Source organism: Antechinus flavipes, chromosome 2, assembly GCF_016432865.1.
Source record: "Antechinus flavipes isolate AdamAnt ecotype Samford, QLD, Australia chromosome 2, AdamAnt_v2, whole genome shotgun sequence".
NCBI classification, from domain to species: Eukaryota; Metazoa; Chordata; class Mammalia; order Dasyuromorphia; family Dasyuridae; genus Antechinus; species Antechinus flavipes.
The window spans coordinates 172992944-173008712 of record NC_067399.1 but is presented as its reverse complement, the minus strand read 5'-3'; the positions used below and the strand labels follow the sequence as shown (position 1 = coordinate 173008712).

The 15769-nt window shown below is 33.3% G+C and overlaps 1 protein-coding gene across 1 annotated transcript in view; it reads right to left on the bottom strand.

The window, feature by feature from the left end:
* Nucleotides 1-9934: 9934 nt before the first annotated feature.
* The window catches only part of HAO1 (hydroxyacid oxidase 1), a 64800-nt gene continuing 58965 nt past the window's right edge, over nt 9935-15769 (bottom strand). The window contains exon 8 of the mRNA XM_051975944.1: nt 9935-10593. Coding sequence (XP_051831904.1) covers nt 10523-10593 — 71 coding nt within the window. The 3' untranslated portion in view covers nt 9935-10522. The remainder of the gene's footprint in view (nt 10594-15769) is intronic.

Sequence of the window (15769 nt, the reverse complement as noted above, 5' to 3'; positions counted from 1 at the left end):
GCAATGGAATATTACTATATTGTAAAAAAAAAAATTAATCAATAAATAAACATTTATTAAACTCCTAATATATTCTAGTCACTACATTTAAGTATTAGGGAAACAAAAGTAGTCAAAAAACTGTTCCTGCCATCAAGAAGCTTGCAATCTATGAAAATGTATAGATGTATAATCAAACTTAACATGAACTGATACTAAATGAAGCATATAAAACCAGGAAAATAATACCCATAATGACTAAACAATGTAACTAGAAAGAACAATAGCAAAATAATCAAAAGTGAATGCTGTGACATTTTAATAAGCCAACTGGCTCCCAAAGAAGAGTGATTAGAAGATAATTCCTTCTACCTCTTTGGAGAGGTGAGGACTACAGGAATGTCATACTACATGTAAAACATCTGACTTTTTTCATATGCTGTTTTGTTTTTTTTTTGCTGAACTTTTTTTCTTCTTTAAAAATATTTAAAATAAAGTATGCCTTGTTGGGAGGTGTTGGGGAAAAGATAGTTTAAAATATAGGTTATATAAAAGCAAAATCAAATTTCCATTCTTAAAAAAAGAAAGCACTAACATATGGGAAAATAAAGAAAGACAAACCTTGGAAGGCGAGAAGAACCTTGAAGTAAGCTAGGGATCTAAGAGACAGATTTAAGAGAGGAGGACATTCCAGGCATACATTACAGCTTATGCAAAGGCATTAAGATATGAGACAGAATGCTGTTAGGGAAATATATCATTAGACCAGTATGGTTGGAATATAAAGTGCATTAAAGGGAGAATTATGAAATAAGATTGGAGTTATAAGTTGGACATAGGATATGAAAGGTTCTCAACATAAGGCTAAGAAGTTATAATTTTATCCTGGAGACCATAGATAGAAATTAAAGATTTTTGAACTAGAGTGACCTAAGTTTGAGAAATATTATTTTGATAGATGAATGGAAAATGAATTAGATAGGGGAGAGATTGAAAGAGAAAAAATTAAAATTTTTGCATTGCATTGAAACTATTGCAATAGTTCAAGTGAAAGTGATGAGGAGATGAACTAGAGTATTTATTTGTGTATGTATGTGTGTTTGAGTAGAGAAAATGGGAGTGATAGAAGAGACATGAATGTGGGAGGAATTCAAGAAATCTAATACGGGGAAATCAATAAGGAGCTGAATGCATATGAAAGGTGATTCAAGGATGATGATGATGATGATAATAATGATGATGTTGCAAACCTGAGTGATTAGAAGATATTGATGACCTCATCATATTGCCGAAGTTTAGAGGGAGTGTTGGTTTGTAGAGAAAGATATTGAGTTCTTTTTTAAAAAATATTGAATATGAGTTGCCAACAAGACATTGAGAGCTTTTGAAGAAATAGCAAAAAGAAAAAAATAAAATAAATGGAGGAATGAAAGGATTGGGAGTAGTTTCTTTCTACTATAAACTATAAATAAGATGCTTTTTAGAGCAATCAGCTTTCATACAATACAGCAAGAGCCAGCTATAACAGGAAAAAGTCAAAAGGCAGGATCAAAGTTTCTTGGCAATGAGAGAGTGATGAGTGAAAAAAAGCAGTCAGACACTCTGTGTCCTGAGTTCACTAACTTGATATTGACCATACAAAAGACCTGTTCTTGAGTAGAATAGCACTGAGGAGTAGCTGTTGGTTTTCTGTGAGAACAAATTGGGGTGGTTATTGAGGGTGCTGTGGAGAGGGGCAGTGAATTAAAGCATTTGAACCACATACTTTAAACTCCTAGAATGTTTTACCTATAATTTGATTTGGGGTAATTGGAGTCTGGGAGGAGAGCAAGAGGTCAGTCTACATGTCAGTTGTTTTAATTTTTTTTTCTTTTCCCTTTTATGATTATTAATAAAGAATTGTATTCAGGTAGATTATATTTGTGTGATTGACTCCATGATGCTATATGCCTGACTGAATCTAACTGAATCAAAGAGATTCATCAAAGAGAAGAAGTTGGTATTTCTCAGTGGATAGGGTCACCATGAGCCATAAAGTTTGGAGCAGAGGAATGTATGGGCATGATCTTAGATCAACTGATTTGCCTCCAACCTTGTTGATGAAATTGCAAAAAACAATGAACAAGTAATAGAAACAGTGAAGTGTCACGGTTTTAATGGAAAGCAAATGTGTATCTCTTAAATAAAATTGATGGGCAACTAGCCATTGGGTGGATAAGGACCAGCCAAGCCATTAGTATGTTTTTTTAAAAAGTAAGATACTCTCTAAGTAGTCTGTTGAGATAGAAATCAGGTCAGAGAAGCATAACCCTCCTCCAATGCCATCAATCATAATAGCTCAAATTACAGGTAATTATACAATAAAAAATGTTATACTGAACAAATAGTAAAGTCAGTGAGTCGACAGAAAAGGGAGGACTTCGGTGAGCAGAAAAAAAGAGCTGTTCCTGATAACTGAGAATTGAATTGTGAAGAACAGGCCAAGGAGCCCAGTTCAATCATTGCTGCATTCAAAGGGAGCAACAAGACACGAGTAGAGAAATAAGGGCTTTGCAGTATTTGTTAGAAGTGTTAGTCACTTGTGTTGCATATATTCCCTTTGTGTCTCTGTCTACTAGTGTACTTTATGTTTATTACCACTTTCCACACATTTTTGTGCAATTGTGGGAAAATGTACCCACTTTGTGTAGTTGTAAGAGAGGATTATGAGAGGGCTATTTTGTTATTTATAATGCTATTTTAGAAATTCCTTTGCTTTAATTTAAAGTATGTATTAAATTTAATTCTGTTAATGAAAACTTATGAGTTTTAAGAACATAAACCCACAAAATGATAAATCAAGTCATGATTTGTAGTGTTTGCCATTTCTAAGGTATGAATGACCACATTAAATCAATCAGGTCCCTTGAGTTGTTTCGTGTTGGCATGTAGGACAGTTAAATATAAAATATAATTGGCAGACTCCATTCACCTACACACGAAGGAACCTCACCACTAGACTAATTAGATAAGTCTAAAATTGATGGAAAGAAAAGGGACAAAGCCAGGGAACAGAAAGATAACTGTTGAGGAACTCATTGTTTCCCTAAAGGGTATCACATGAAACACCAAAGTTCCTTATGGGTAAAGATTGATTGATTCATTTTACTCTTCCTATTTTCAGTGTCTAACCCAGTTACAGGAATGTAGAGAGTGTTTAGTAAATATTTGTTGATTGATTAGCTAATAATTAAAAGGGTAAGAGTATGAATTTTTAGCAGCTGGCCATAGAATATGATCTAGTACTTGGCCATTATTAGCCCCTAATGATTAATATTAACATTAATTGAATTGTCAATTCATTAAATTACTTGTTTTTATGATTGGAGACAAAGAGGGTGAACATTTTTTGTCTGGTCCAGTAGTTCTAGATTTTCTTCAAAATAATATTCTGAGATCTCAGTTTGTTGGTATGGATTAATTAATCTTTTTAGATTGAAGGAGTAAATTGATTCTTATATTGACTACAAATCAAACTTGAATTCTTGTTTTTTCTTTTGCTTTTGAATATGAGCCAAGAAAGCATCATCATTTCATATTTTAAAAAACCTGAAATTAATATTATGAAATATAAATTCATGTATCAAATGAATCTTAGGTTTATGTTATTCAGCAATCCATCATTTGGCAAGGTGAAAGGATGAGAGAAAATTTTTAAAAACTATATTAATGTGGATCATCAGGATTTTGACACCAAGTTTGCTAGACTCATACATATCTGACACAGATATGTCTTTAGGATGGGAAAATGACTTTTAGAATATGCTCTAGGTGATGCAGCATTTGCTGACTTGGGTAAAGTTTTTCAGCACAACATCCCCTCTTGGGTATGGGCCTCAGGGATACATACTAGGAGTCTCCTGACACTCTCCTGAAAGGGAAGGCAATCAGCAGAATAAATATAGCCATGCCCAGGCACAATGAATTTACCCAGGAGACCTATTGTTCCTCTGTAGTGCCTATTCATGCTTAGGGTCTCCCTTGATAGCTTTTTATTCACATAAAATCTCTCTCAGATCTAAAGAATATAATAACCACCTTTGTCCAAGATACATCAATGACCTTCATTCTGTCAGCTTTCTCTAAATAATCTGGATACAATGCCCTAGATGAAAGCTTTCATGTTGGCAGCTGACCTAGACCCAATGGCCCTCACCAAGGTGAAAGGCTCTCTCAGGGTAGCGTTCAATAAGTAGGACCAGTCCCACTACCTGCCTCTATATCCCACTGGGCATTTATATTTTCTTCACTATACTGACAATCACAATGATGTGTTTTAAATCACAAAAAGAAATGGAACCTGTCTTCCAGTAAATACATTGTAAATAGATTGGTGATTAGTATTTAATGCATTAGTTATATTTAAAACAGGGGTTTTTAAAACTGTGTGTGGTCAGGAACTACATTTCACTAATTTGAAATCAAGCATCTGTTGACAGGTTTATGAATAAATGAGAAAAGCAAAGACTTGCCAGTGGCATTGTCAGTAGTAGGTGTTGGGAAGGGGAGAAATGCGTCCTTATGAGCTGTCAATCAGGAGGCACTTCAGGTAAAACAGTAAGTGTAATGGCAATGTCCAGATGAATTTCCTTTCTTTTCTAAAAATATTTGCAAGAGGTAGAGGAGTGTATTTGTGTATGTTTGTGTGCATGTGTGTGTGTGTGTGCGTGTGTGTATGTGTGTATGTATGTGTGTGTGTGTGTGTGAAAATCACATTCATTATTAATCAGGTTGGAGTCTGAGATCACAACTGATAACACTGGGGCCTCCCTTTGTTAAATCTACTTTAGTAAACTCTCAATTATTCAGTTTCTGATTATCCAGCTTGTGAATTTTCTAAGACCTCCATTTCTTTTACTTGCACAGCCTGCCTCTGGGCAGGATAGGCTTTGCATGAGAAGATGGGTAGGAGAAGAGAAAAGAGATAAAATTTAAACATTTTGGCTTTATTGCTAGCAGTCTTGGTAAAAAGTCTGAGTCGAGAAAGTTGAAGTATTTGTCTAAAATGAGGTTTGGCGATAATTTGTGAATTTCTTTTCTTCTAGGTTTACATGACAACAAAACATCTGGTCAATTCAGTGCAAAGCCAAACCAGCTGAGCAAAATAAAACAGGCAAAATTACCAGCTGATGTAATTTCTCCCTTTTTTTAACCTGTCCTCTGGCATCTCATAGACAATCTAATATAAATATGTATGTGTGTGCATGTATGTATTAACCTGTCTTCTATTGCCATGTATAATGAACAGCTGAAAGAAGTACAAGAATTGAATTATGATTATTATTATTTTGGATCATTCACTGACCACCAATTTCTTACTTTGAAATGTTATATTGTAATCCATGCAGGGTTCATATCAAAAATAGTTTTTTTTAATGAATATTTTATTTATTTTAGATTCAGTCAAATGACATTAAATAATAAAACCATAAAAAAGCACCAAATCATTTTTTTTTCCATTTGCTCTCATAAAACATTAAACTAAGGTAAAGATAACAACAATGTGCATAGTGATGGACATTAGATCAATTTATCCATTTATTAATATTCAGAAATTTTCTATAAGTGCAAGACATATTTGACAAAACATGTCAAAACCAGAGAATTTAATATTATTATTATTCAGGGGAACAAAGGATACATTAGAGAGAAGCAACCAGTATGCAAGTGTTGGCTTGGTTTCTGTGAAATATTAAAATTTAGAGAAAGGCCTCAGGATGATTGAGTAGATTGTCTATGAAGACAGCAGCACAAGGTGAAGAAGTGTGATAGGGTCACAATGTGAACTGCTAGAGGAAATACTGACATCAGTGAAAGAATGGACCTACCTACTAAAGTGTCAAAGTATCAAGAGTATGAGGAAAATGAAAATGAGTCATTTTTTACTTGATTCTTCTTATATATTTTCCTTTTTGGTATAAATGAACATGGGCAGCAGAATTCAGGCAATAATAAAAATGAGTTAGGAAATGTTCTTAGTGATTTTATACCACCATTTTGAAAATTCTATTATTGTCATTGTTCCAAATACTATCAACAAATATGACCTTAAGGAAAGGCTGCTAATTTTTTTTAGAATATTAGGGTGTTGATATTTATATTAAAGGATCTTCTCATGATCTATAAGAGTTAATGAAAATAAATTATACTTTCCTTTTAAATTTATAGTCCCCTATCATTATATCATATCATTGGAAAATCTATGCAAAGGAAATCAGGAAAACTATAATATACTCATTTTATATATGAGATAATTGTGTCACAGAAATGATATGGTAATATCATGATTCATAGCTCAGGAGTCCCTGAGTTTAGTTTTTCCCTCTTTCTAAATAGTTGTAATAAATGAAACTAGATTATTGGATGCATGACCAATTTTACATAATGGCACCATATTATTAGGAATAATGATGACTATCATGATACAATTATCCTTTTTCATAAATACATTGTAATTTCAAGGGTTTCCTTTATATTAATTGCAAGGGTTTACTTTTATAGGCATAAAGTAGTCCTAAGTTGCAAGTACAGGATAAGATTTAATGGCCATCAAATGAATTTCATGATTGATTTTCTAAACACCCAGCCTAAGCAGAAAATACAAGTAAGAATCAAGTTTTTGCTAAAAGTGCATCATTGTGTTCTCCTTGGATAGACAGTGAAATTCAAATTTGTTACTCTTCAAATCCTACAGTTTATTTTAACCATATTGATGGCTTGTTTTTAATATTTTGTTTTCAGAAATCAGAAAATTTGAATGTGAGCATGTGCATCCCTTCATAAATAAATTCATTATTTTATTAGAAAAGAATAATAGTTAGTTAACAACAATAAGCTTTCTTTTTCCCCAACCATGGTCTATCAGAGCACACAGGAAGGAAGGTGCCTATTGCTCAAGTAGGTTTGGGATAAGGGCAGGAAATCACATCTTTTAAGCCATAGAAATAGTCCCCAACTTATAAACATGCGATATCATCCTTCTCTATTTTTTGAGTAACATTTATATTATCTAAAATAAACTATCATTCTGTTGTTGTTCCATAATTGACATGTGACACAGTCCATATTGTAGCAAATATAAGTTGAGTAAACAGAAAGCATTTGCTGTCTTTATGCTATGAGAAACATTCAGACAAACTTTATTTTGTTGCTATGCAACTGTCATGCAACACAGTCCACCAGGCAGTAAATAAAGAAAGAATTTTACAATGAAGAGGAAAGTCTTTTTCTCTCTGCTTGAGATCAAGCCACAATTTCCTTTCATGTTATACTATCCCATCACTGTGCTCAAGGCTATTTCACAAACTTCAATGTTTTGGCAAGATAAACAAATGAATGAATAACACAGTGCTGACATGGATACAGTTTGAAAATTGCACGCGAGGAAACATCAATACTATTTAGTTCAATTCTTCTGTACAGGCCAGCGGAATTATGTTCTCTAAGCATACAAGGGCAGGAAGGATTCCACTTCATAACTTTCCCATATTCTCTCTGGGAGCTATGTTTATATAAGACTCCAAGAAAGGGTCAATCTCTCTGCCGCTGCTAGTCTAGACAGCCATTCCCTAACAGTCTAGAAAATCAAGATCTTAATGCATGGCTTTCATAGGCACTAAAAGGTGTCAAACAGAAACAAAAATACTGTCTTTGGCCACAGAACTGGGAGGACAAAGTGCTCGTGAACTCTTATGTGTCAAACAAAAACAAAATACTGCTTTTAGCCACAGAACTGGGAGGACAAAGTGTTCATGTACCCTTATGTACCTGTTATGATATGGGGGAGAAAATATACTTGGACTTGCTGAATTTCTATGCTAGAAAAATGTAAATAAAATGTAAGCCCCTTGTGGACAAGAATGTTTGTTTGGGTTTTTTTGGTCTGTATATATCTAACACTTTTAACATAGTAAGTGTTTAATAGATGCTTGTTCATTTGTATTGGATGGAAAATAAAAGAGTACTAGACTAAGAAACAGGATATGTGTTCGATCCCTGATGCTAACATTATCTAGAAGTACATACAAAGAACGTTGTTCTTCCCCAACAAAATAGAAACCCCTTTTAGTTCTTTGCTATTGACTTTTCAATGAGTGTTCCTGGATCATTTAAAAAATGCACTTGCATCCTAGGAATATATTAACTTTGCCATAGGATAATGTTAGTTACCTCCTTGTAAAATTAGAGGTTTGATGAAGATAATCTTCTTGCTCTAAGAAGCTATGAATCCAAGTCCTACTTTTAGTTTTATTTTAGTTATTTTGCTTATTATTTTATTTGTAGATTATAGCATTAATTTTAAAGATCTTAAAATACTTCATTAGACATTTTTTCTTACTATTATAAAGATAGAGAATAATTTTAAAGACTGAGTGACTAGCCTGAGAAATATCTGCTTATAGCAAGGGTCAGAGAAAGATATAAAAATTATTGTATTTTATTTTCCCTTCTCCCTATTCTTAATACTTGCTCAGGTCACCAAATGATTAATGCATCATGATAATATTGCTATAACTGCTAAGGGTACAAAACGGGTATGTTTGAACCAGCTCAGATCAGTTTGAGAGAAACAACTATTAAATTTTGTGATCATTTATACCTTGAAAATTGGCAGATGCTATATATCAGACCTTGATTTAATGTTTAATTGTACATATACAAGAAAGTGATAAAGAAAATATTTATAACAAAGATTGAGCTTGAAAGTTTGCTGTACACACTTATTTTTCCCTTCTGGTGATCCAATTGTTAAACATTTACCAGCATAACCCTGTGGATATATTTTCACATTGAAAACTTATGTGAAAATCGAGATGAAATAGAAATATGAATCCACATGGAAATGTAAGCATGGTCCTTTGAATTAACATGAGGTCTATTCTTAGTTCTCCATTTATATAATTTTGAGAAGTTTCCTTGATCCTTCTGGATAAGTACCCAAGAAATAACTTATTACTTGTTTAGGTCTACTCTAGAAAAAAGAAGGTAGAAGAAGAAAGCACTGCTCTAGTGCTCAAGAGATCTTATTTCTAATCATGATTTTGTTATTGATAAGCTAGGACAAAGCTTCTTAAACTGTGATTTGCAACCCCACATGGGGTCAAATCACTGTATGTGAGGGTCAAGAAGTTATGATTTATTATCAATAAATGTTTTATTTGCATACTTCTTTTAAGTACCTATATACCTGAGGTTATGTAAAAATGTTTCAGAGGGAAAAGGGATTGTGACTAGAAAAAGTTTAAGAAACCCTGAGCTAGGAAACCTAGTTTATCTGTCTATAAGAGCTTGGTAAATCATATAACCTTGCCCAGTCTCAGTTTCCTCACACATAAAATGAAAAGAGCCCTCTGTAAGATCCCTTCCAGCTTTTAAAAAAAAAAAATCATCTGATTCAAATCCTGTTAACTAGAGTCTTTGTTGGATCTGCTTGAAAACAAAATTCTCAAGATATAGTTACTTTAAAAAAAAAAGTCAGGTAAAGTAAATCTTTCTGTTAATGAATTTTATGAGGCTAGGTTAAGAAATAGATCATCTTATAAAATTTGTAGTATTTTCAGACAGTGATTAATCCTCCAACATTTTCATTTTGCTATATATGCAAAGGGTGCTATAAGCCTTGGAGAACTGGAGCTAAGGGAGTAAATGAGTTTTCTCAAGAGGGAAAAAAAAAGCAGCCTTCTTGTAATTTTGATAGGTAGGTAATTTTCCTTTAGTATACTTCTTCAAACTGATCTGGAATAGTACTTGTTAAAAATATTAAAGATAATTTTCCTATCTTTGGCCAACATGGATTGGATAGTTTCTAATATCCCTTCTAGTATGAAGATTTGGGGAACATCCCCCATAATTGTAATAGAAACAAATGATTTAAAAAATAAGAAAAGAACAAAGGTGAAGAAGTCATCAGAAAAAATGAAAAGAATTAAGATAATCTTTAATACCCAAAAGGGACAAAAAGGAAATTGATCATGAAAAGAGGATTTCTATTGTGAAGCAAGCAAATTCTTTATCACATGTTATTAAGTGATACAGTCCCAAATAATACAAAGCACGCTTTATATCCAACAAATCAGTTTCACAGCTGAGTTCAATCTGTCTTTAAGATATTAAGAGACACAATTTTTAGATTATCTCCACTACTTTGCTTAAGTGAACATCTCTGTTCAGTCATTTATCTGTCTATAGTGGGTACCCCAAGTTTTGCCAGGGTATGTCTTTTACCTTTTTAGAGAAGTAAATTGTTTAAATTCATTTTCAATGTTTTCTTTTTTTACAGTTAATATATTCCTAGGATGCAAGTGCATTTTTTAAATGATCCAGGAACACTCATTGAAAAGTCAATAGCAAAGAACTAAAAGGGGTTTCTATTTTGTTGGGGAAGAACAACGTTCTTTGTATGATGACTCAAAATTACAGAGTATGGTCACTCTCTGCACAGTGTCTCTTTGTCAAAGAACACATGCTGAAAGAAAGAATACAGATGAGAAAATAGTGTGCACTGTCAGATCTTGGAAACAACTAATGGATTTGTCCTCACCAATGTCTTGTCAATGTCTTTTACATTCCGGCACCCTGAAAAAATAAAACATACATTTAATATAAAATAAATGCAATAATAATCAGTCGGGTAATGGTTTTCCAAAGGAATGTAAAACTTGACTAATGTAAAGTTTATGGTTCAAGGTAGGCCTGCCAACTCTTATGTGGCATGAGACCATTTTTATTACCTAAACAGTCCTTAACACGAAATGACTGGCACATATTTTTATTAACACAAAGAGTATATTCTTTCTGCCACATTTAATAGATATTTGGGGACTGAAAGCTTTCCTTTAGGATCTGTCTCTGTACCAAAGGAAAACTCAGGGTGATGATTCACAGGGTGTCATTCTTCCCTCAGAGACTGTCTACACAGGGAAAATGCAATGGAGAATCAAGCAATCATGTCAAAATTTCAATCAATGTAGATAATCTGTGTCATAAAGAAAAAAATTAATAACAATAAATCTTCCTTCTTCTTTAATTAAATTATTTTGGAAATGGACTTATCTGTATAATTGCCTCAATAATTTATTTCATCTTCCTCATATAGATGCACATTGAACCTCTTCTGAATCAGTAATTCAAGATGATTTCAGAATGAAAGAAGAAAAATAATAAGAGAGCCCATTAGGGCACCACAGAAGAAGTCATATACTTTTCCCACTCTAACTTTTGATCATAAAAAAGTGATAATCTTTTATATTTAACAAGCATTTCATAAATTCTAATTAAATGTGTCAGTATTTCCTTCTTTTGGGAATCTATAGGAAATAGTCACCATATTATACTTTTCAATATCCCACATGTGAACATCAACTGCAAAATAGAAACCATTTATTCTCTCTCAAATATACTGGGCTTGGAGCTCTCATCTGCTCCCATGTATTTAAATACTGTCTCTTTGTTAATGAGTGTCACATTTATATATCCTGCCCAAACTCTCTATTGATTTCTAATCTTATATCTTCCACTGCCTTGTACACAACTCAAAATAGACGTCCAGTAGACATCTCAATATATCCGAGCAGAATTCATGATCTTTTCCTCTAAACCCTCCCTTCTTTTCACCTTCCCTTTTAAGATAAAGAGTAGCATCTGTCTTTCCATCCCTTAGTAATCATTCTTGACTCTTCACTATCTTTTATTCTCCCATATTTAAAATACTGGCAAAATCTATCAATATAATCTTTGTAACACCTCTTGAATATGTTCCATTTTCTTCTCTAACACTGCAAACTCTTACCACCTCAAATCCTGGATTACTACAATAATCTCCTAGTGGGTCTTCCTGGCTCTTCTTTCTCTACTCCAGCCCGCCCTCCTTACAGTCACTTATGTGATTTTCTTAAAGCATAAGTTTAAACACATTACCCACTCCCACTTAATAAACTCCATTGGCTCCCTGGTTCTATTTGGTGTTCAAAGCCTTCATAGCCAAGCTTCTTCTAACTTTACAATTTTATCACATTTTATTCTCTAACACAAACTTTTCAAACCAGGGATACTGCCCTCCTGGTTATTCCAGGAACAAGATATTCCATTGCTCAGGTCCAGACATTTTATCTGCTTGTCTTTCAGGCCTGGAATGCTTTCCCTCATTTCCATCTACTGGCTTCCTATAAAACCCAACTAAAATCCCATTTTCTGTAGGAAGCCTTTCCTAATCCCACTTAATTGCAATGCTTTTTCTTTCTTATTATTTCCTTTTATCCTATAGATGTCTCCTCCATTGGATTGTAAGCTTCTTGAGGATTTTGCTTTTTTGTGTGTGTATATCCAGTGCTTATTATTGTATTTGGCACATAATAGATGCTTCAAACTGTTTTTGATTAACCAAATAATATTTTTAAGTTTTTTTTTTCTTTCTATTCCTGCTTCTACAATTTTATCTCATTTTTATCACCTATACTATACTTGTTAGGGTAATTTTCATTTTAAAAACTCATCATTTCAACCTTCTTCATAAGCCTAAATGAATTCTAACTTTCCAAATCCATTAGCTTCTAATCATTTCCCTCAAGTTAAATACCAACCAACCTTTCCAATCTTATCAACTGCCCCTCAAGCTAGACTGATCTGCATAATGATTGTGCCACAGGCCTTCTTGTTGCTTCATCTTTACACAGTTTACTTCACATAATATAATCCTTTTTTTTTGTTGCTTCTTTTCTCTTCACCATTTCCTTATCTTTGAAGACCAAACTCAAGGCCCATTTCCTTTTCAGAACTACCAAAAGGATTCTGTTATCTCTTCCTCTTCTGCTGAGTACTAAAACTTCTTTATTTTTTTTTCCATGTTTAATTGTTAACTGTTTTTATATTTGTCAAATATATATATATGTGTGTGTGTATATATATATATGTATATATATATATAGGTTTTATATTACTTTTTTAGTTATTGTTTTATTTTTTTTAGCCCCCTATTTAAACAACTCCAGTAACTCCTTATCTTCTCTGTATATAATCATTTGCTTATTTTTTCTCCCATTAGTCTGAAAATTCCAGAGACTGTGTTTTATCTTTCTTTGCATTCCTAGTACATTCACACAGAACACATTTAATAAATTCCATTGATAAAGTGATTGACTGGCTAAAGATGTAATTTATAGCCCAGACACTCACAAACAGAAACAATTGGTATGTTTAGATAAACTTTTATTTGGAAAGCATTTCCTATTTCCAAATGTATTCCAATGTATTTTTTTCATTAAAGCTTTACAACAGCTCTGCAGTGGATAACATAGGTATCATTATCCTCATTTTCCAGAAAAGGAAACTGATCATAGACAGCTATGTGGCACAATGATATGGAGCACTAAACCTAGATGAAGGAAGATCTAAGATCAAATATGATTTCAGGAAGCTACCAGCTATGTGATAGTTAGCAATTCACTTAACTTCTATGTGTCTCAGTTTCCTCAATGAAAAATGGGAATAATAATAGCATCAACCTCATTGGGTTCTTATAAGCATCAAAGGAGATGCTTTCTAAAGTGGTTTGCTCAGTGCTTGGCACACAGTAAGTGCTTAATAAATGTTTGGTCCTTCCCCTTAAATGACTTGCTCAAAGTTACACAACTAATAAGTATTACATGCAAGATTTAAAACCATTTCTTCCTGACTTCAAGCTGAGGGTTATATCAATTATCTTGAAGTCTTTCTGCCAAGGTGAGTCTAGCTTACCTCTTCCCCCACCAGAAGAAAGGGGGAAATTAAGTAATTTAAATGAAATTAAATATAACTTCCCAAAAAGATTTTTAAAAAGAAAACAAAGCCCCATTTAAAATATTCATCAAAAGGGGAAATTCTATAGGAACCTACTATTCTTAGATTCTAGAAAATCTTCTAAAGTCTGCTTGTTGGTCTTTTTGCCTCAAATATCTCCCCATTCCATTCCATTCACACTACTCATCTGTCAGACTGATCTTCCTTAAGTTCAGTTCTGAGAGCAACTCTGTGGTGCAGTGAATAGAGTTGCTCAGCTTGCTGTTCATCTTTACTAAGTTCAATTATGGCTTCAGACACTTCCTAGTACTGTGACCCTGGGCAAGTCACTTAATCCTGTTTGCTTCAGTTTTCTCCTCTGTCAAATGAGTTGGAGAAGAAAATAGCAAATCCCTCAAGTATTTTTGCCAAGAAAACCCAAATAGGGTCAAAAAGAGTTGGACATAACTGGAAACAACAGAAACAACAACAAAAGTGCAATTCTAATTATGTCATCCCCCTATTTAATCAACTCCAATAACTCCTTATTAACTCTATGATCAAATATGAAATCTCCTGTTTGAATTTTCAAGTATTTTATATTCTAATTCCATTCTAATTTTCAAGTTTTCTTATACCCTACTTGAACATGACACTCCATCTCTGAACATGTTCATTGTCTGTCCTCCATACCAGTGACTCTCTCCTCATCTCTGTCTCTTGACTTCTCTAGGTTTCCATAAACCTGAGTTAAAATCCCATCATCTGCATGAAGCCTTCCTAATATTCATCTCACAAAACTTCAAATTTTTCCTGCATGGATCATGTTTGTATATAATGCTTTGCTTGTTGTTTTTTCCATTAATCTGAAAGTTTCAGAGGCTGTATTTTGTTTTTCTTTGCATTCTATAATTGCCACACAGTACGTGGCACAATAGTATACATTTCCTATGAATAAACTGATTGACTGATTAAAGATGTTATTTATAGCCCAGAAACTCACACTATGAGTTATCAAGAACTGGGCTCAATCTAGGGAGAATTCTCATAAAGGTTTCTTTGGTTCATATCCTCTCTGACCTGAGATTTCCCTGGGAAGATTCAGAATTTGTCTTGTTCTGTCTTTACCCAAGGTCTACTATAAACACATCAGAATATCAATTTAAAAGGAAGCAAGTTATACATAATAGATTTGCAGTTCCATATAGAATAATCTTTTTTATCTTATTCCATAAATTTAAATATATACTTTATGCCATAAATTAGAAATTATTTTTCATAAATTTTATTTTATTGCATTAATTAAAAAATAGTGTGTGCATACTCTAAAAATATGAAGCAAAAGGAGCCCGAGTTCCAATATAAATGCATTGTGTGTGTGTGTTTGTGAGTGTGTGTGTGTGTGTGTGTGTATAATTCAGGACAACCTGTATATGAAAGGCAGTTGGTTAGAGTGGAAAGGGCACTAGACTTGGATTCATATTCCATCTAAGACACTTATTGTCTCTGTGACTTCAGGCAATTCACTTAATTTTTCTGACCCCCGTCTTTCTTATCTATAAAACAAAGAAGTGGGACTAAATGATTTCTACAATTCTTTCTAGTTCTAAGTCTATAATTCTATAGCTTTTATTTTACCCCAAAAGAAATAATGTAAAACACACACACACACACACACACACACACACACACACACACACTGGAATCTCAGGAACCTATGAACAGCCATCACAACTTCCCTTGCCACCCATCTTTCTCAAGAGCAAGATTATTATAGTGCTACTCCATTTTGAGACTTCTCTTAATGGGAATGCACTTCAGGGAATGCTAGAGAAGTCAGCTCTCTTCCCAATGAATCTAAATGGTCCAAATAAATCATAATAGTTGTGAAGAAAAAAGAAACCCTCCAGATAGCTCCTTTGTCTTGTCATTCTCTGATTTCCTTCTGTTCAATTAAAATGCAAGCTATTTGTGAACAGAGAATATTCTCTTACACTTG